The sequence below is a fragment of the Rhinoraja longicauda genome, chromosome 2 (genome assembly GCF_053455715.1).
Source record: "Rhinoraja longicauda isolate Sanriku21f chromosome 2, sRhiLon1.1, whole genome shotgun sequence".
NCBI lineage: Eukaryota > Metazoa > Chordata > Chondrichthyes > Rajiformes > Arhynchobatidae > Rhinoraja > Rhinoraja longicauda.
Window position 1 is genome coordinate 38,047,354 of NC_135954.1, and position 22,829 is coordinate 38,070,182.

At 42.4% G+C, this 22,829-nt stretch overlaps 1 protein-coding gene across 1 annotated transcript in view; it reads left to right on the forward strand.

The window, feature by feature from the left end:
* LOC144603885 (CKLF-like MARVEL transmembrane domain-containing protein 7) overlaps positions 1-21,652 on the forward strand; it is a 28,071-nt gene extending 6,419 nt beyond the window's left edge. Inside the window, exons 2-5 of the mRNA XM_078417678.1 lie at positions 10,829-11,002; positions 12,949-13,047; positions 15,241-15,322; positions 20,470-21,652. Of these exons, the coding sequence (XP_078273804.1) occupies positions 10,829-11,002; positions 12,949-13,047; positions 15,241-15,322; positions 20,470-20,483 (369 nt within the window). The 3' untranslated portion in view covers positions 20,484-21,652. The remainder of the gene's footprint in view (positions 1-10,828; positions 11,003-12,948; positions 13,048-15,240; positions 15,323-20,469) is intronic.
* Positions 21,653-22,829: the final 1,177 nt, after the last annotated feature.

Here is a 22,829-nt window from a genome sequence, read left to right on the forward strand (position 1 = left end):
GGTGGGGTGATGAATGGTTGATGGAATTTAAAACAAATGTGAGATGTTGCATTTTGGGCAGGGCCAACACAGTGAATGATAGCGCTCTGAGGGGTGTTGTAGAGAAGAGGGATCGAGGGGTGCTGGTACACAGTTCCTTGAAAGTGACATCACAGGTAGATAGGGTGATCAAAAGGGCTTTTGACATGTTGGCCTTCATCAGTTAGAGCATTGAGTATAGAAGTTGGGAGGTCATGATGTAGTTGTATAAGACGTTGTTGGTGATACCGCATTTAAAGTATTGCGTTCAGTTTTGGGCACAACCTTAGGAAAGATGGTGTCAAGCTGGAAAGGGTGCAGAGAAGATTTATAAGGATGTTACCAGGACTCGAGGGCCTGAGCTATAGCGAGTGGTTGAGCAGGCTAGGACTGTGTTCCTTGGAGCGCAGGGGGATAAGGGATGATTTTATTGGTGTACAAAATAATGAGAGGAATAGATTGGGTAAACGCAGAGTCTCGTGCTCAGAGTAGGGGAATCGAGAACCAGAGCACATTGGATTGTGGAGGGTGGGATTTAATAGGAAACCGAAGGTTTTTACACAAATGGTGGTGGGTATATGGAACGAGCTACCTGAGGAGGTAGTTGAGGCAGGTACTATAGCAACTTGAAGAAACATGTAGATGGGTACATGGATAGGATAGGTTTAGAGGGATATGGGCCAAATGTAGGCAGGTGAGACTAGTGTAGATAGGACATTTTTGACGTTGTGGGCAAGTAGGGCCAATGGGCCTGTTTCCACACTAATTAGAATTTTAGTTTGTGGGCAGCTAATTTGGTTAGTCAGGATGTGGGTGATAAAAGAATGGCATTTCAAATCTGGCAGTCGTAACCTTGTGCTTAAATGCTTGTATGGCTTGCTGCTCTCTATCTCTGTCACCTCATCCAGTTTCTCATCTGTTGTTCAGGATCTAGCATGAACACCAACAAAGGCACTTATTCATGAGGGAATTGTGTTGTGAAAAGAACCCAAGTACAATGGGTACTTTAGGCAGGATAATAATTCAGAAATTCAGCTTAACTTTCCTTTGTCTATTTGTTGCAATGTTCCATAGAGGTTCTAGTTCCCTGTAGCACAATAGTCTCAAATGTTCCAGTTTAATGTTATCCAGTATCTTTTTTTTTAACCATGTGCGTGTTCAGGCATTATTTTCAGTATGGGTACTCTCGATGCTGGAGGAGCAAGTTAATACTATTGGTCAAGGCTTGGATGAACCAAGAGGTTTGCAATCTCCTGAGGACCAAATCTACTGTATCCAAATCTGGCCATACAGGGTTACAGTATGACCTTTTGGTGCCATTTTTCAGTCCCAGCTGCAGCTGGCCACAAAGCCCATTGCATCTGTCACCTCCATTTCGATCATCCTGCGATCTGATGTCCCCCTCCACGCCTGGGCCTCTCCACCCCTCGTTCCTGGAGGACACCTCCCGCAGCCGACCTCGAGGTTGCGGAAGGTAAGACCCCCTGGTTCTTTTGTCCAGCGTCCATCGCCATCTCCTCTCCGATTCCCTATTGGCTTGGCGGCCTTCCCTCTCTGGGCAAGCTGGGCCTGCAGTTAAGATAGGCCGGTCTGCTTACCAGCCCTCTGTCTGACTTCCTCCCCTCTGGTGCATAGGGTGAGCAGAGGCTATGCTCGCCGGCAACCTCTCTGGGCTGGTTCGCAGCTCGTTGGGGTAGCCATAACATCAGTGCCTAAGAAGAACAAAGTGATATGCCTCAAGACTGGTGGCACTCGTGTCTGTTGTGATGCAATCCTTCCAGAGTTTGGTTATGACACATTAACTGATGCCTTAGTGAGGATATGAACGTACTCCAATTTGCCTACTGCCATAACTGAATGACAGCAGAGGTGATCTTACTGGCTCACCCCTGTGCGCTGGACTACTTGGACAACAAGAACACATAAGTCAGGGTGGTGTTTATTGACAAAATGTGTAGGAGGAACTGCAGATGCTGATTTAAATCAAAGATAGACACAAATTGCTGGAGTAACTCAGCAGGGACAGGCAACATCTCTGGAGAGAAGGAATGGGTAGTGAGAGAAGAAATGGTCTGAAGAAGGGTCTCGACCCAAAACATCACCCATTCCTTCTCTCCAGAGATGCTGCCTGTCCCGCTGAGTTCCTCCAGCATTTTGGGTCTATGTTGTTTATTGACCACAGTGACTCCAAAGACGTACAGGTATGTAGGTTAATTGACTGGGTAAAATGTAAAAATTGTCCCTAGTGTGTGCGGGGATCGCTGGGCGGCGCGGAATCGGTGGGCCGAAGGGCCTGTTTCTGCACTGTATCTCTAAATCTCTAAATCTAAAAAAAAAAATCTAAAATCTAAAACAAAAGTTATTGTCAAATTCGGGGAACCGATTCTCCATTCGTCCATGTTCAACTGGATCCCTACTTCCTCTTGCTCTACTCTCTCTAACCCCATGACTCTGTAGCCAGGCACATCTCCAACACCATCTTTAAATTTGCTGATTGTTGGATGAATAACGGGTAATAATGAGTTCAGAGTACAGGATGAAGATCACTAATTTAGTTGAGTGGTGCTAGAACAATAACCTTGCTCTGTAATAGCAAGACCAAGGATGGGAAGCTGAGGGACCGTGGACCTGCCTTCAGTGGATCGATTGCTGATGGGCCAAGCACATTGATGCAACCATGAGAAAGTTCATCAATGCTTCCACTTCCTCGGAGGTATGGCACACTGTTAAATACTCCATTGAACTAATACAAGTGTACTGTAGAGAGCATACTGACTGATTTCATCATGACTTGGTTTGGTAACTCAAACGAACGCCCAAAAATGAAAGCAGCTGCAGAAAGTGGTGGACAATGCCTGGTCGCTCAAGGGTATTGACCATCATCAGGATTTACAGGACGTGTTACCTCATGAAGGCAGCTAATAACATCTAAGACCCACACAATCCTGGTGCTGTCATCTCGCCACTACTATTGGGAAGAAGATACAAGAGTCTGGGAACCATTGTCTGCAGGTTCAAGAACAGCTTCCTTCCAGAAACCAGCTCTTGAAATAACCTGCATAACCCAAACCACAACTGTAAGCTTAACACCGAAGTACAATGGAATTTGTATCCAGGTGCACAATGTATGCTTGCAATATAATGGTCTGTTTGTCTGATAGAATTGATGATAAAACATTAAATATATATATTTATTAAATTGCACTAGTTTATGCCTGGTAAGTTGGTTTTTAAGGCCCTGATGAATTGGTGGCTTGACACAGTTAGATCTGAGGTCAAATGTCTCAAGTTTCCATCAAATGGCATTTAATTTGATTCATTTCTGATGGTGCAAAGCACAAAGTGCTGAAGGGACTCGGTGGGTCAGGAAGCATCTGTGGAGGGAATGGATAAGTGATGTTTCGGGAATGGAAATGTCATCTTAATTTGGTTTAGAGATACAGCATGGGAACAGGCCCTTCGGCCCACCGAGTCCGCGCTGACCAGTGATCCCCACACGCTAACACTATCCAATACACATTCCAAGGACAATTTACAATTTTACCAAGCCAATTAACCTACAAACCTGTACATCTTTCGAGTGTGGGAGGAAACCGGAGATCCAGGAGAAAGTCTACGCAGGTCACAAGGCGAACGTACAAACTCCGTACGGACAAGCACCCATAGTCAGGATTGAACCCGGGTCACTGGTGCTGTAAGGCAGCAACTCTACCGCTGCGCCACCATACCTCCCCCCTATCTATTACCCCCACAGATGCTGCCTAACCTGCTGAGTTTCTCCAGCACTTTGTTTTGCTCAAGAATCCAGTATCTGCAGTTCCTTGTGCATTCATTTCTGAAGGAGATCACTTCTGCCAACACCAGTTTACAATTTTTACCATGCTTACAAAAAACAACCGTTGTACAAAGAAGTTGTATTAGTTATTTTTTCTTATTCACTTTCATCAAGTTCCTACTATTTATCTAGTTTTTGGTTAGTGTTTTGAGCCAAGGCTGTTTAACGTGCGACCGATTCTTTAGGATTATTCAACTTCCTTTGCGTCTTATTGAATAAGGTATGCACCTGTCTGTCTTTTAGATGTTCTTTTTTTTAAATCAAAATGGGTTTTACTTGCACATTTGGGTTTTGTCACTTTTTTTTACCTTCTAAAGAGCAGAATCTGTATTTTTAAGAAAATGTTCTGTAGCTGTATTTTAAAATTGACATTGTTCAAATTTTTTTATCATGTGTATAGCTGTTTCAGTTGCAAGGAATGCTCTACCACAGAGTTTACTCTGTAGTCTTAATGAGCATGGCCCAGAAAACACCAATCTTTCTTTCTTCCAGTTTCATCAGACTTCTGGAGATATTTAATTACAGGATTCCAAACTTTATTCAGTTTTGATTTAGTTTTGGGTCTATTTGTATTCACTAGAGGTGGATAACGTGTCAGGGTCCACTTTTAATAGATATCCAAATTAATTATGTGTAATTAATAAAAGATCTATATATTTACGAGGTATAATAAAATAGGATTAGTAGGAACAAATTATAACTGTTTATAATGATGTCTCCACCAGTAGCACAAAGCATTGGGGTCTGTTTATGTGACAGCAAATGCCTGGACTGATAACATGGGGACAGCAAAACGAAATGTAACATATTTGAACAGATTTGTTCTCTGGGTGTAGACAATGTTTACAAGACCTTTCCTGATTATCCAGGAAGAGGATGGGCCTATCATTTTTGATGGTGAGGCCAGTAAGAAGTTTTTGAACAACACTTCAGCTGCTTAGAACTTAGAACAGTACAACATAGGAATAGGCCCTGTGACTCTCAATGTCCACGCCGAACATAATGCCAAATTAAACCAACCTCTACATCAATGTGATCCATGTGCCTCCATTTTGTGTGTGTCCATGTGTCTGCCCAAAAGCCTCTTAAATACCATCATCATGTCTGCCTTCACCACCATCCCAAGTAGCACGTTCCAGACAGAACAACTCTGTAAAATAAAATCTTGCCCCGCACATTTCCATTAAATTATGTCCCTCTCAACTTGAAGCAATGCCCTTTAGACTTTTACATTTCCACCCTGGGGAAAAATGGTTCTGACTCTCTACCCTATCTATGTTTCTCATAATTTTATATGCTTCGATCAGGTCTCCTGTCCTCAAACCTCCAGAGAAAACAGTCTGTTTGTTCAACCTCCCCTTATAGCTGATACCTCCTAATCATGGCCATATTCTCGTAAATACCTTCTCCAGTGTTGACCCTATAACCTCTGTAGTAAATCAACTGATGTGTGGAACAAAAGACTGTAAACCAAGGTTTAGTACAACTTAATCTTTATTAACACATGAGTTACTTAAGCCTGCATGCAAACCATTGACTTTTAATAACTTCTCATTTGTTTTACTATCCAACTTACCACTTCTTAAACGTAATCACAAAACTTATGACTTGGACTCGGATGTTACTTGTATGAATGAATTGGCCAGATTCACTCCGTTGGGAGGGGTTAGGCTTCTCTGAGCTTCGAACTTGGGTCCCTCTTCCTTGCGATGGTTGTCCCCGGGCTGTCATAGCCAAAGTTTCAGAATGCCATGCTTTCACATTATTTTTTTTCCCATCGTCTAATGGAATCCTTTGTTCTAGCCAAAGGCTCTCACGACTCTGAAGTCAATCAGTTCAAGTTGTCATTTCCCCAAAGGGCTGATTAAACAAAACATCCCTTTGTTCCTTATCAGGCTAGAGAAATATGGTGCCTGTTCATATTTTCATTCTCATCATACAGTCCCTTTGCAAAATGGCCATTCCCAGACACCTTATCTTCTCAAGGCCATACTACATAGCCATGTAGTTGCCTTCAGCTCTGCTCTCACCAGATGCAAATCACGTGACCATTCTCAGAGTGCTTCTTTGTTCTACTGGTCCCAGCATTTCTTTCTCCTCTAGTTAGCAGCATACTCCCAAAGCCTGCCAGGACACTTGACATCAAGTCTCTGGTTATACCAGCCTCTCAAGTCTCCACATCATTCCTACAATAGTGTACCAGACTTGCAGGCAATACTCCAAATGCAGCCTAACCAAAGTCTTACAAAGCTGCATTGTGACTTCCTTACTTTTATACTCAATGCCCTGACCAATGGAGCCAAACATATTCTTGACCATTCTATCTACTTTTGGTGCCACTGCCAGGGAGCTATAGACTTAGAATCCAAAGATTGCACTGTACATTTATGTTATAAAGGGTCTTGCCATTATCTGTATACTTTCCCCTTACATTTGACCACCGAAGTGTGATACTTCACGCCTGGATTACACTCCATCTGCCATTTCTTCATCCATTTCTGTAACTGATCTCTCCTGCTTTATATTTCAACAACCTTCCACATTGTCTAGAAACTTACGCACTAACCCATCTACATTCATGTCCAAGTCTCTGAATCCCATGTATCTTAATCCTATGGATCAGCCTGCCAGGAGGGACTTTATCAAATTCGTTACTGAAATTCATGTAGACAACATCCACTGCCCTACCCTCATCGATTACCATCATAATTTCTTCATAAACTCAAGCATGTTTGTAAGACGTGGCTTCTCGTGGAAATAGCCTTGCCACCTGCAGTGGGAAAAGTCATATATCCCTAATTGGCCCATTCTCTTACAAATGAAAGTAAATCCTATCCTAAAGAATCCTCTCCACAAGCTTCTTGACCACTGACATGAAGTTTCCCGTTCATAATTTTCTGGATTATCTCTCATTCCCATTTTAAACAAAGGAACAACTTTGGCTACTCTCTACTCCTCCAGGATCTCGCTTATGACTAGATAAGATACAAAGATGTTTGCCAAGGCTCTTGCAATCTTCTCTCTCGCCTCTCAATAATCACGGATAGATTCCATCAAGGCCTGGGGATTTATCCACCTTAATGCTCTTCAAGAACTTCAACACTACTCTCCTTGATTTTAACTTGCCCCAGCATATTAGTATTCCCCATGCTCATCTTGCTGTCCTCCATATCTTTCTCCTTGGTGAATACAGGTGCTAAATATTCATTGAGTACCTTGCCTACATCCTCTGACTCCCAAGCATAAATTCCCTCCTTTATCCTTGAGCAAAAATCCAACTTTCTCTTGGTTACCTATCAATTATTCTTTTTAATAGTTAACAAATTACAATATTCATTATAAGTAATGAATAACTTGCAGTGGTTATATTTGTACTTCATTGGTCATGCTTTTGGTGCATGTTAAGGAGCCAGTGGTGAACTAGATATAAGTGATTAAAATTAACTTAAACCAAGATAAATGATATATTATGCAAATTGTAATTATATTTAAAGGTAATAATCACAAAGTTCATAATTTCAGTAACAGAAATGAAGTCTAATTTGCTTTGTCAATTGGAAATTGGGGTTGGAAGCCATCAAGAAATTGGAGGTCAATGACAAATGCTCTAGAATATTTAGTTCTCGAGTAAAGCTGTCCAATGTTGCTAATCTCCCAATCTGCTACATCATGCCAGCCCTTGGCAATTACAGTGCATCTTCTCTCTAGACATTAACGGTATTAGTGATCATCAGTCTATGCCGGATGTCTTCACAGGGGAAATATAGTCTAAAAAATTTTTTTTAAGCATGTCCAGGAAATCAAAAATAAACACAAAATGCTGAAGGTGGAGCATCTGTGGAGAAAGAAACTAACCTCACATTTCAAATCTGTGTTCCATCTTCAGAATTGGATACTGTCTGACCTGCCGAATATTCCCCATATTTTCTATTTTTATTTCTGGATTAAATTAATACATCTCCTCTTCCTGCACACAGCTTTGCAAATGACCCTCTATAATTCATAGTGGACATTCGGACCCCTCAGGAGAACAAGCGCAGATATCTTCAAAAAAGGATACAAAGTGCTGGAGTAAATTCAGTGGGTCATGCAGCATTACTGGACAACATGGTGTTTTGTGTTGGGACCCTTACTGATTGTAAGATGGGGGGGGGAAGAAAGCTGTGAGTGGAGAGGCAGGACAAAGTGTGGCAGGTTATAGATGGACACAGGCGAGGGGGGGGGGGTTAATAGGCAGCTGGTTGGAACAAGGCCAGAAATAAAAGCAGAAGGTGTAAGACAGACTGATTGAAGAATTGCATTGTGAAACCAGAGGAAGGAAGGGGAGGGCAGAAATGGATACGAGCCCAGATGGGGCACAGAGGAGGGGATGGGGGAAGAGAAAGGGAGGGAGAATGGGGAGGGGGAGGAGGGTCGAGATGCAAGAGGTTAATATATCAATATTCAGTCCATTGGCTTCTGAGCTGCCCAAGTGGGATACGAGGTGCTGTCCCTCCAGTTTGCGTGTGGCCTCACTCTGGTTATGGCCAGGATAGAAGTGGTCACAGACTCTACGCTTTGTCTCGCCGATGTATAGGAGGCCACATCAGGACACCGGATGCAGTAGATGACGTTAGAGGAGGGGCAGGTGAACCTCTGTCTCACAGGGACTGCTGGGGTCCCTGGATAAAGGTGGAGGTATAAGGACAGGTCTTGCATCTCCTGCAGTTGCAGGGGTAAGTACCTGGGGAATGGGTGGTTTGGGTGGGAGGATATTATTGAACCAAGGAGCTGTGGAGGGAGTGATCTCTGCAGAAGGTGGAAAGTGGTGGCAATGGGAAGATGTGACTGGTGGTAGGATCACTTTGGAGGTGGTGGAAATGTTGGAGGATGATGTTCGTTGTGAAGGCTGGTGGGGTGGAAGGTGAGGACCAGGGGAAGTCTATCCTTGTTTTGACTGAGGGGAGGGGGAAACGTGATCAGAACTAGGGGACGCTGAGACGGCGTGTGTGAGGGATCCATCTGTGACGGGGGGGGGGGGGGGGGGGAACCATGTTTATTAAAGAAGGAATAGAAAGCCTCATCATGGTAGCAGATGTGGTGGAGATGGAGGAATTGAAAATGGGGAATGACGTCTGTGCAAGAGGCAGGATGGGAGGAAGTGTAGTCCAGATAACACTGGGAGTCGGTAGGTTTATTGTAGCCGTCAGTCGTTAATTTTTCCCTGTAATAGAGACAATGAGATCAAGAGAGTAGAGTGAGAGATTATTATCTGCCATGCTTTGTCCTGCCTCTCCTCTCTCACAGATTTCTCTAGCATGTCTATATGGACTTCAGTAAGGCATTTGACAAGGTTCCACATGGTAGGTTGATTAAGAAGGTTAAATCGTTGGGTATTAATAGTGAGGTTGCAAGATGGATTCAACAATGGCTGAATGGGAGATACCAGAGGGTAATGGTTGACAACTGTATGTCAGGTTGGAGGCCAGTGTCTAGTGGAGTACCCCAAGGATTTGTGTTGGGTCTACCGTTGTTTGTCATTTACATTAATGATCTGGATGATGGTGTGGCAAATTGGATTAGTAAATATGCAGATGATACTAAGATAGGTGGTGTAGTTAATAATGAAGTAGAGTTTCAAAGTCTACAGAGAGACTTGGGCCTTTTGGAAGGGTGGGCTGAAAGATGGCAGATGGAGTTTAATGCTGATAAGTGTGAGGTGCTGCATTTTGGTAGGACAAATCAAAATAGGACGTACAGGGTAAATGGTAGAGAATTGAGGAATGCAGGAATGCAGTGGAACAGAGGGATCTGGGAATAACTGTGCATTGTTCCCTGAAGGTGGAATCTCATGTGGATAGGGTGGTGAAGAAGGCGTTTGGTATGCTTGCCTTTATAAATCAGAGCATCGAATATAGAAGTTGGGATGTAATGTTAAAATTGTACAGGGCATTGGTGAGGCCGAATCTGGAGTATGGTGTGCAGTTCTGGTCGCCAAATTATAGGAAGGATGTCGACAAAATGGAGAGGGTACAGAGGAGATTTACTAGAATGTTGCCTGGGTTTCAGCACTTAAGCTACAGAGAGAGGTTGAACAGGTTGGGTCTTTATTCTTTGGAGCGTAGAAGGTTGAGGGGGGACTTAGAGGTTTTTTAAATTTTAAGAGGGACGGACAGAGTTGACGTGGGTAGGCTTTTCCCCTTGAGAGTGGGGAAGATTCCAACAAGGGGACATAACTTTAGAATTGAGGGACAAAAGTTTAGGGGTAACATGAGGGGTAATTTCTTTACTCAGAGGGTGGTGGCTGTATGGAATGGGCTTCCGGTGGAAGTGGTGGAGGCAGGCTCGATTTTATTATTTAAGAGTAAATTGGATAGGTATATGGATGAGAGGGGATTGGAGGGTTATGGTCTGAGAGCAGGTAGATGAGACTAGGTCAGAGAGAGTGGTCGGCGTGGACTGGTAGGGCCGAACGGGCCTGTTTCCGTGCTGTAGTTGTTATATGGTTATATGTCAGTCAACTCACTTTTGATTCCTTTTCCACTTGCCTACACAAATGGTTATTTTCAGTAGCCCTTTCCTCATTCCAGGATATCTTTGGGATGTGGGAGTAAATGCATGTGGTCAAGAAGCGAGTGTGGATACTCCATGTAGATAGTATTTAAGGTCTGAATAGAACCTTGGGACCCTGGAACTGTGAGGCAGTCCCACTCATTACTGTGTGGCCTTGGTATGAAAATATGATGTTTAAGATTAGTGAAACTACCACCAAGTAACCACTTTGTTTCCACAGACTATGTTGACCAGCAACATTCTGGGTTGTAACCTCTTCACCAAGTTCCAGCTTTTTGATCTGGCAAAAGCAAAAAAAAACAAAAAACTTTATAGATTGAAAATATTGTGAAATTCCATCATTTTATTCAGTTTCCAGCGTTACATGTGTGTTTCAAGAATGTTTATTTGGTTTAATACATTGATATATATATTTTTTTTCAGGTGGTGATATTCATAGCATTCCTGTGTATAACATGTTCGGACTGGACTCATTACTCAACATACCGCTATTTTGAAGTTGTCACCATCTGGTTTTTTATTATGGTTTTGGTATTTTACATGATTTACCTAACAAGACTTCACCAAAAGATGACTTGCATACACTGGCCACTAACAGTAAGTTTAAATTCTAATGATTCACAAGTGAATTTATTGTTGTGAATTTTTGTTGTGAGTATATTCCCATGTACATTGGGTTCCTTGCATTAATTTGATTAACATTGACCAGTTCTATTGGAAACGCCAGCCTGAAAATAAATTTGCGAAGCTGGCATAAAATGTTATCTAATTTTTACAAGAAAAAATGTTTGAGAGATGAAGGATAATTTACATATTATAAAATGTCTTTCATAAGCCAGTTGTCCCAAACTTCAGAAGCATGTTTTAATGTATGGCATTATACAACAGGATTGTGCATATCATTGAGATAAATAACCGGGTAATTTGTTTTGTCTATTTTGGGAGGATAAGTATTATCTGGAATACTAGGAAAACACCTACACTTTTTGGAATAATATCATAGGAGTTTACTGTCCACTTGAAAGATACTTCACTGCCACATCCAAAAGACTGCACCTCTAGTCATGCAGCACCCACTTAATGCTGCTTATTAAAGACTATAGTGCAACATTTTAGAATTAATATATCAGATTTTACAATAACTTTTTCACCATGTCAACCTAATTTTGCTGTTTTTGGGAAGTATTCCTATACTGTTTATAATCATTAACATTAAAGCAAATAAAAAACCCAAAGTGCTGGAGTAACCCGCACATCTGCCAGAATCTCTGGAGAACGTGGATAGGTGATAATTAATTTTTATTTTTCCTCTTTCTTCCCTGTGCTTCACATGGACTTGCACCCATTTCTCCCCTGCCCCTTCCCTTCAACGTATTTTCCTTCACCCGGCTTCACAATTTTTACCTCTGCTATCCTTACCTCGCACCTTTTTATCTTTTCATCATCTGTAGTCTTTGTCCAACCATTTGCCTGTCAAAAATTCCCTCGCCTGTATCCATCTATCAGTTGCCAGGCTTTGTCCTGCCCCATTTCTTTTCCAGCTTTTGCCCCTCTACCACTGCAATCAGTCTGAAAAAGGTTCCCAACTTGAAATGTTACCTATCCGTGCTCTGCAGAGATGCTGTGTAACGTGCTGAATTACTCCAGCAATTTCTTTTTGTAAACCAGCATCTGCAATTCCTTGTTTCTTCAACTATTTACTTTTATTGCATTATGTATCTCCTGGTAGGTTTATCCAGAGTATTAAGATGCATGTGATCCATGGTAAATTGTTTTTTTGGATTCAAAAACCATAAAGGACAGAGGGTATTGGTGGAAGGATGTTACTCTAACTGGAGTTCTATGACCAGTGGTGTTCTACAGGGATCATGTGTCAGGACCTCTGTCTGTGATGTGTGATGATTTAACAGAATGCTGAAAGGATTAGAGAGTATTGGATGTAATGAGAGGCTGTGACAAACGTGAATTACTTTCTCAGCAGCATCAGAGGTTGAGGGGAGATAGAAGAATATGAAGTTATGAGAGGCATAGGAAGGGTAGACAATCATAACCATTTCCCCAGGGTGGAAATGTCAAAGACTAGAGAGCATAGATTTAAGAACCAAGGGGGAAAAGTTTAAAAAGAGATGTGCCGGGCAAGCATTTTTGTACAGAGTGATGGGTGCCTGCAGTGCTGTGCCAGAAGTAGTGGTGGCATCAAGTAGTAGCATTAAAGCTTTTAGATAGGCACATGAACGTGCAGGAAATGGAGGGATATGGATCACCGCAGACAGTGGAGATCAGTTTATCTCTACACTGTGACCAGCTTGATTGCAATCGTGCATGATTCTTCTGCTGACTGGATAGCGTGCAACCAAAGCTTTTCGCTGTACCTCGATACACGTGACAATAAAATTAAACTAGTTTAACATGGCATCATGTTCAATGCAGGCATTGCTGAAGGGCCTGTTCCTGTGTTGTACTATTGTATGTATCTCATAATGCAATATAATTTCATAATCATTTTCGATCTGTGTGCTTACAATATTCTGATTTTTATGAAGGAGTTTCTGCACTATGTCATTGCGACCATTCTGATATTGGTTGCGTCAATTATCGGAGCAACCAAGGCGTATGGCTTTGCTGGATTAGCAGCTGGAGTGGTAAGAAATATTTTTGCTCTCTTTGTATTTAAAATTGTAATACATTTATTAGCCAAGTATGTAAACATACAAGGAATTTGATTTGCCAACAGTCATACAAAAAAGCAACAAGATACATAACCACATAAAAATTAAACATAAACTTAAACAGCCACCAGGGCACACAGCATAAGTGGGGACCTACAGCCGTCAGTTCAATGTACGGGCCACACACACGCTCCTTCACCGTGATGTGACCAGAGTTGTACCGACCGCCGTCACTCTCTCTGCAGTCCCTGTCCACCCGAACAGTCAGAAAGCCGTCCCCACTCACACTAGACTCCTCATGGAGCCATGTCCCCGCAAACACCGAGATCACTGCACTCACAGCACTCCCTCCGAGTCCACGCCAGCGCAGGCAGCATGTCCATCTTGTTTTTTCGGCGACCTCACATTCCCCACTGTGATGGAAGGCAAATAACTTATACTTTCTTTCCTCCTTTCCTCCCGCGATCGGGGCAGTCGAAACTCCCGCAGTTGTCGATTGAAGCTCCCGCGATCGGGGCAGTTGAAGCTCCTGCGGTTAGAGCTGCCACAGTCAATCTCTAACAAAGGGAAAGCCAGCTCCACGATGTTAAAGCCGCAGTGCAGATGGAGATACGATGAAAATGTCGCATCTCTGTTGAGGAAAGAGAATTTTAAAAAAGGTTTCCCCCAAACCCCCCACCCCCACATAATACAAAAACTAAAAGTACACTAAAATCATACAAGGAAACACAGACCAAAACAGCAAAAGAAGAAAAAGACGAGACAGGCTGTTGGTGAGGCTGCCATGAACGGCGCCACCCACTGGAATCTTGAAACATCATGAATTAGTGTTCCCTCATGTTGGAGAATGTAGGACACTGATTTGCAAAACTGCTTGTTGTAATGCACCGGTAAACTACCCGTGAGTTGATATATTTCAAAGCAACTTTTAGTTAATTAAGAGATACCAAAGAGTAGCATTATGAGCCACATCAAATTAAATGGATGTTGAAGAAGGGTCTTGACCCCAAAAGTCATCTATTCCCTTTCTCCAGAGATGCTGCCTGACCCGTTGAGTCACTCCAGCACTTTGTGTCTATCTTGGTTGTTGAACAGTTGTTCTGCAGACTCTGTACTTAAGTTTGATCAACCCATCCAGATGACAGGATGAACATTAGAATGAATTTCAAATGTTAATATAAATATCATGAACAACTCAAAAATTTGCAGTCTCTTCATTTTCAATTTTTTTACCTTGTGTTTACAATGTTTTTGCACCCCCACCCCCACTCAACCAACCTAATTTTCTCTCCTATAATGGGATCATTTCCTAGCTGTTGTATATTCCCACCGTGTTGAACATTTCTTGGTATTATAAAAGTGACTTATGCTTCAGCCTGAAACTTGATGTTTGCCGGCTTTCGGTTTGGAGTAGGTGCGGGTGAACCACTGCCTCAGCCAGAAGAGCTAATTAGGTCCCTGGATGATGGTGAGGCGGGTGGAGAATGCCATCCCTTTTTGTCAATTTCTCTGTCTCTGCCACATCCATTCTCAAGATGATGCCTTCTGGGTTGTCCTTCCAGAAGCATGGCTTCACTTCTGTCTTTGATAATGGAACCCTCACATATTTTTCCATGTTATGATGCCCCCCTTTGCAGACAGAACAGCAGTGGAGTTCCCTTGGCTTTGCCTTTCACCTAACCAGCCTCCACATTAAACACCATGTTCCGCCATTTCCACCAGCTCTATTAACATCCCAGGGACTATTCATCCCTCCTACACACCACCTGTCGCAGTTTTTCTCCACAACTGAAGTTGTAACACCTGTACCTCCCCCTGGTTCCTTCTGCCCATCATCTCTGCCCCATCTGCTTACAACTGTTGAGTTAATTGGTATTAACTGTTGCTTAACAGCATTCTGTTTCTATTCTGGGTTCCAGCATTGGCAGTCTCTCTTTTTTTGATTTGATATAGTCCATACTGCTTCCATTATCAAACTGCTGTTAGATGATGGTCGGATGGAGGAGGAGACTGAATTTCTTTCTCCTTCCAGACTTGACTGTTGAAACCAATCGTCTGGTCCCTAAAAAAGGTTCTGTTTAAGTTCAATCAACTCCGAGCAGACTTGATTGGAAGATGAGGGCATGATTAAGAATAATGATTCCTGATCTCTGTTCCATTTTGTAGTTCTTCGGCTTCGCATCAACAATTCTATACGGTGTTGGGGCCTGGCAGTCCTACAAGATGTGGCGTGTTCCTCAACCAGCAAGTAAGGAAGCTTTCAGATGTGGAAACATAAAAGCAATTTTTCCTTCATAATCCTGTTATTTCACCCCCCATCCCCAAACCTGCACCACCCATCTACCAATTTCACCCTGGTCAAACACACCACATTGTAGGTGACGACTTGTCTTACGATGGACTATCTTGTTCAAGTGATCACTCTGATGTGATCAGGATAACACATTCTGGCAGGCTTAAACATAATGACTGTCACCATCTCAGCTATTCCCAACTTAACATTTATGCCACGTTCCTTCCTACTGGACACTAGTTGACAGAAACATCGTATTCTATAGACAAGCAGCAGTCTTATAATTTATGCTGCTCTCGTAAGTATCAAAATATCATGCATGGACTTTAAAATTGTAAATAATTATTAATACCACAGTGGGAATTCTTGGAAAATAGTTTTCCTAGAGTCATACAGCATAGAAATGTCCTTTGATACAACTTGCCCGTGCCAATCAAGATACCTCAGTTACACTAGTCCCACCTGTCCATGTTTGGCCCATATCCCTCTAAATCTTTCCTATCCATGTACCTGTCCAAATATCTTTTCCAATGTTGTTAATAGTATCTGCCTCAGTTACCCCTCTGATAGCTTGTTGTATATACCCACCACCCTTCATGTGGAAAATGTTGCCCCTCAGGTTCCTTTTAAATCTTTCCCCTCACCTTAAACTTGTCCTCTGATTCTTTATTCCCCTACTCTGTGTAAAAAACTCTCTATATCTACCCCATCTATTCCCCTCATCATCTTAAACATCTCCATAGGATCACCCTTCATCCTTCTGCACTCCAAGGAATAAAGTTACAGCCTGCCCAACCTCTCCCTATATCTTAGGCCCCCAAGTCCAGGCAACATCCTGCACTCTTTCCAGCTTTACAACATCTTTCCTATAACAGGGTGACTAAAACTGAACACGATACTCCAAAGAGACTCCAACATTTTGTGCCACTTTATGTAAACCAGCATCTGCAGTTCCTTGTTTCTACAATACACCAAATGTGGCCCCACCAACCTATTTTACAACTGCAACATTACATCCCACTTCTATGCTGATGAAGGCCAATGTGCCGAAAGCCTTCTTGGCCACCCTGTCTACCTGTGAAGCCACTTTCAAGGAACTATGTACTTGCGCTCCTAGATCCCTTTACTGTTTGTTGGCACTAGCCCTGACATTCACTATGAAGGTCCTGCCCTAGTGTGACTTCCCAAAACATAACACCTCACTCCTATCCGCATTAAACTCCATTAACCATTCCTTGGCCCATTTGCCCAACTGATCAAAATCCAGCTATAACTTTTGAAAATCATCTTCACTATCTACGACGGCACCCACTTTGATGTCATCTGCAAACTTACTAATCATGTCTTGTACATTCTCATCCAAATCATTGACATAAACTACAGACAGCAATGGGCCCAACACCGATCCCTGAGGCACCACTGGTCATAGGCTTCCAGTCCAGAAAACAACTTTCCACCATCACCCTCTGCTTCTTTCCATGAAGCCAGTTTTCTATCCAGTTGGCTAGCTCTCCCTGACTCCCATGCAATCTAACTTTACAGAGCAGCATACCATGCGAAACCTTACTAAATGTCTTGCTGAAATCCATATATACAAAGTATATGGTTCTGCCCTCGTCAACTTTATTGGTCTCATAAAAAAAACCCAATCAGATTTGTGAGATGATTTCCCTTGTACAAAGCCATACTGACTATCCCTAATCAATCCCTGTCTATCTAAATGCATATACATCAGAATACTCTCTGGTAACAAACCTATAACAGATGTTAGGCACACTGGTCTATAATTCCCAGGCTTTTCCTTGTAGCCCTTCTTAAATAAAGTTCACCACCCTTCAGTTTACTTACGCCTCACCTGTAAATAATTCATACATCTCAGCCAGGGTGCCTGCAATTTCTTCTCAAGCTTCCCACAGTCTTCTCGGATATATCAGATATATAAGATTGGGCAAATTGATGTAATGTTTAAAGTAATTAATTATGAATATTGGCTAAATATAGACTAATCCCATTTTGGATAATGCAGGCTAGAAATTCCTTTTACTGTGGCACGACACCATTTGTCTAAACCAGGTTTTTCCTTTCTGAAATTAGTTATCTCACTTGTCTAAGTTCATCAATGTATTTATTTCAACGTGACTTTGCAGAGACTAAAGTCTTACAAGTGGCAGAGATTTGTACAACCTGAATTTTAGAATTTAATTATCCTTGTTTGAATATTTTCTTTGGGGTGTTAGGGGGAGATATATGTAAGGCTCTTCCATAAGATTAAGGCAGATGGAATTCAAGGCATTTTAGAAAAATGGATGCAAAATTGCTCGGTGAAAATAGTAGTGAATGGGTGTTTTTCTGACTGAAAATTAGTAAGAAGTGGTGTACCGCTGGGATTAGTGCTAGGGCTAAGGTGCTGCTGGTAAGGCCGCATTTGGAATGTTGTGAGCAATTTTGGGCACCATATCCAAGGAAGGATGTGCTGGAGAGGGTCCAGGGGAGGTTTACAAGAATGATCCTAGGAATGAGTAGGTTGAGTGTTTGTTGGCACTGGGCCTGTACTCGCTGGAGTTTAGAAGAATGAGGCGGGACCTCATTGAAACATACAGAATAGTGAAAGACTTGGATAGAGTGGATGTGGGGAGGATGTTTCCATTAGTGGAAGAGTCTAGGTCATAGCCTCAGAATTAAAGGACTTTTAGGAGGGAGATGAGGATAAATTTCTTTAGTCAGAGGGTGGTGAATCTGTGAAATTCTTTGCTGTAGCGGCCGTTAGTGGATTTTTTAAGGCAGAGATGGATTCTTGATTTGTACAGGTGTCAGGTTATGGGAGGAAGGCAGGAGAATGGGGTTAGGAGGGAAAGATAGATCAGCCATGATTGAATGGAGTAGTATAAGAAAATAACTGCAGATGCTGGTACAAATCGATTTATTCACAAAATGCTGGAGTAACTCAGCAGATCAGGCAGCATCTCAGCAGAGAAGGAATGGGTGACGTTTCGGGTCAAGACCCTTCTTCAGACTGATGTCAGGGGGCGGGACAAAGGAAGGATATAGGTGGAGACAGGAAGATAGAGGGAGATCTGGGAAGGAGGAGGGGAAGGGAGGGACAGAGGAACTATCTAAAGTTGGAGAAGTCGATCTTCATACCACTGGGCTGCAAACTGCCCAGGCGAAATATGAGGTGCTGTTCCTCCAATTTACAGTGGGCCTCACTATGGCACTGGAGGAGGCCCATGACAGAAAGGTCAGACTGGGAATGGGAGGGGGAGTTGAAGTGCTCGGCCACCGGGTGATCAGTTTGGTTAATGCGGACCGAGCGCAGGTGTTCAGCGAAGCGATCGCCGAGCCTGCGCTTGGTTTCGCCGATGTAAATAAGTTGACATCTAGTGCAGCGGATGCAATAGATGAGGTTGGAGGAGGTGCAGGTGAACCTTTGTCTCACCTGGAAAGACTGTTTGGGTCCTTGGATGGAGTTGAGGGAGGAGGTAAAGGGACAGGTGTTGCATCTCGTGCGGTTGCAGGGGAAAGTGCCCGGGGTTGGGGTGGTTTGGGTAGGAAGGGACGAGTGGACCAGGGAGTTACGGAGGGAACGGTCTCTGCGGAACGCAGAGAGGGGAGGGAATGGGAAGATATGGCCAGTGGTGGGGTCCCGTTGTAGGTGATGGAAATGTTGGTGGATGATATTTTGTATCCGCTGGCTGGTGGGGTGGAAGGTGAGAACGAGCGGGATTCTGTCCTTGATGCGAGTGGGGGGAGGTGGAGCAAGAGCGGAGCTGCGGGATGTAGAAGAAGCCCTAGTGAGAGCCTCATCTATAATGGAGGAGGGGAAGCCCCGTTTTCTGAAGAACGAGGACATCTCGGAAGCCCTAGTGTGAAGCACCTCATCCCGGGCGCAGATGCGGCGTAGACGGAGGAATTGGGAGTAGGGGAATAGACTTTTTGCAGGGGACCGGGTGGGAAGAAGTGTAGTCCAGATAGCTGTGCGAGTCAGTGGGTTTATAGTAAACTTGGAGTAGACTTGATGGGCCGAATGGCCTAATTCTACTCGTCTTCCCTATGACCTTATGACTTTTGTTTGTAAATATAAGTATAAATGACTTGGATAGGAATATGTGGTATGATTAGTTTTCAGACTAATTAGTGGGATGGTAGATAACAAAAAGTTTGTTGCAGGAGATAGTGGGACATAGATCAGCTGGAAAATTGGGTGTAACAGTGGCCGATGGAATTTAATCCAGACAAGTGTGAGAGAATGCACTCTGGGAGGTCAGATTCTCGTGGGACATTTAGATGAAATGGTTGATATCTTGGATGCATTGATGTATGGACAGAACTTCGGGTGCAATTCTGCAGCTCCCTGAAAATAGTGATTCGGATTGATATAGAGTGGTGAAGGCGGCATTTGGTAGGGTTGCCTTCATAAGCCAGGATTTGTCATGTTGCAAATGCAGAAAAAAATTAGTCGGACCTCACTGAGAATATTGTGCAGTTCTTGTTGCTGCTCTACAGGAAGGATGGGATAACCCTAGAGCGTGCAGAAAAGATTCACCAGGAGGTTACCTGGAATGGAAGAATGTAGTTAAGAGAATAGACTGGGTTTATTTTCACTGGTACTACGGAGGCTGAGGGTTGACCTTGTAGAGGTTGAGAACATTACCAGGGATATAGTCAATCTTGTTCCCAGGACAGGGCTATAAGACTAGAGGACTCAGTCTTAAGATGAGCGAAAAAAGGCAGTTGGACAAATACTTGGATAGGAAAAGTATCGAGAGATGGGTCTAATGTATGCAGATGGAATTTGTGTACATAGGCTTTATGGTTTGGCATGGCTGAAATAGGCAAACGGACCTGTTTCTCTGCTGTATGTTTCTATAATTTCGTCATCTAGAGAATCCTCCACCTCTAAGCAGTCTATTTGGGAAAAGTATTGGTGTCAATTTGATTATAAGCTGGCCTCTTTTCTTTGCTGCATTAATTACAAAACATGCAAGGATCTATGGTTTGTACACATTCCTTTAAGGGTAGTGCAATTTCTTAGTCTTTTTAATAAACGTACAAGTATTCAGTGAATAGATACAAATTTATTTTATTTTTTTGTTTCTTTACAGCTGTTACTGTATAACTGATCAGTGTCAAAAATTGGCAGCAGTTTCATCGGATTCATATATCCAGAGACTCAGTTGTGTTCACCCTTGAGATCAGAAGATTCAATTTATATTAACTATGCAAAAATGTGCTTGATAATGTTGTCATTTGTCTTAAGAAGTTAATTATTTTTATATTTGATAAATTAGCTAATGTAAAATTGTACCAAAGACAAGATGAACAAAATATTTTATATAAAAGCTTAAAAGATACATGACTTCATTCTGTTTTACTAGCGTTATACCATAGTACTGATGCAGTCCCAAAGCAAAGCGCTCAATATTCCTTTGATGAGATATAAACAGATGAGCCCTGAACTGCTAAGTTCTTCCAGCAGATTGTTTGTTGCTCCAGATCCCAGCATCCGTAGTCACTTGAGTCTCCAACACTATCTTCAAATCTTCTCCCTTCCCCCTCTACTCTGAGCCTCTTTCTCCCACCACATTTACCTCCCTCCCTAAGGTAATATCAACCACCTTGACTTTTCCATTCTCTTGCCCACTTGAACCTTAACCCTTCCAAACACACAACTCTTTACACGCTTGGTACCAATCCCAAACCCACAAGCGAGCACAGTGCCATTGTGGTCTGGTGGAATGTCCTCTACTGTGTAGAAGCTGGATGGCAATACTCGGACAGCTCTCTCAGGCACATGTCCCCACCAACGCCATTGTCTCCCATAACCATCACAGATCTCATCACATTACAGATCTTCCCTCTACAGCCTTCAACCTAATCGTGCCCCATTCCTATCTATCTCCTTCATTCCTGATGCAGTCATGAATTTAAACTCTACAGATGCTGCCTGACTTCATCATTTTGTTTTTGCTCCAGATTCCAGCAGTTGCTTGTGTCCATTACCACATTGCATTTTTGTTGCAAGTGCAATTTGTTCATTAAATATGTAAAAGTTAACCAATCTTTAGAATGCTTTAGTGTTCACACCTTTAAAACTGCCAGTAAAAATCCTCCGTGGTTTGAAAGTACCATTTTATTTTTGACATGCTGACATAAGTTTTTGACATTTTGTGCCAGGCAGGAAACCTGCCTGGCTGACTTTAGTTTCAATATGTGTTCTTGTGCATGATGACGTACTGTATGGAAAGATGCCTTGTAAATAAAATAAACTTTTTTTTCTGTATCCTTTCCAACCTATTTATCACCACTTCTTCATTTGATGGCATTGAAACAAAAGAGGCCAAGCTGTTTGCAAGCCTGATCCTGCCAGTAATATACCTATAATTATACTTTGTAATTCCTTGTCAGTGAGTGGGAACCTGGAATCATAATTGTGTTTTCCTCTTGTCCAAAAGCCAACCTTTCACTGTCAGTATAAAATAAAGAATGCAGAAGCTAGTAATCTGAAATAAAATGGAAAGTACCGTAAATATTAGTCAGGTCAGGTAGCATCTGGGGAGGGATAAATAAGTTATGTTTTGGGTTGATGATCTTTTATCAAGTGGGGCCTGACCTGTGTATTTCTGGCACTTTCTGGATTTTTTTTGTAGTGTTTTCCCATATCTCTGTGCACTTTATTGATTTCAAGTGTTTCTTCACTTAAAACATTATTATAGAACCTACTTCCATCTTACTTTCTGGCAGGGTATCCAGATCACAAATGTGTAACAGTGTTCCCTTGTTGCTAATCATAAATTTTCACCCTCTGGTTACTGGGCCAGAATTAGAATGGAAAAGAGTCTTTGACCTGAAACAGTTCAACTTAGGCGAACAGTTCCTGTCCCACTTTGACAGTCGGTAAAAAGATCGCCTAAGTAGTAGCAGATCGCCAAACTTTTCTTTTACCCGACGACAATGATCGCGACAATGCCGAGTCAGGTCGAGATTACAGCGTCTTTTGAAACATCGCGAAATTCCCATGCTGTCAATGCTTCTCCAGCGTCCCGGTTTTCGCTGAAATCACTGACAAGTCGGTAAGTACTTGAGTTTTGAACTATAACACCTTGTATGGGTTATTTAAAAACCAAGCTTCACTGTAACAAGGAATAAACTGGATTTACTTCCAGTTTACTAATAGCTGTATTAAAAAAAAAATTAAAGTGGTTCAGTGCATTTTTGTGAAAAGTGTGTGGGCACTCTTTGAAAATGTACGGGAGATGCATATCTGGTTTCTGGGTTGAATATCCGGGTTTGGAGCCCACTTTAAATGTAATGGCTGAGGCCAAAAACATCGCGAAAATTCCCACGCTTACCTGACCGTCAAACTGTTGCCTCTAATCTACCTGTCAAATGTACTGACGGTAAATAAATTGGTTAAACACAAGCATTTTATGGTATTTTGAAATGACTTTACTTATTTTAATAC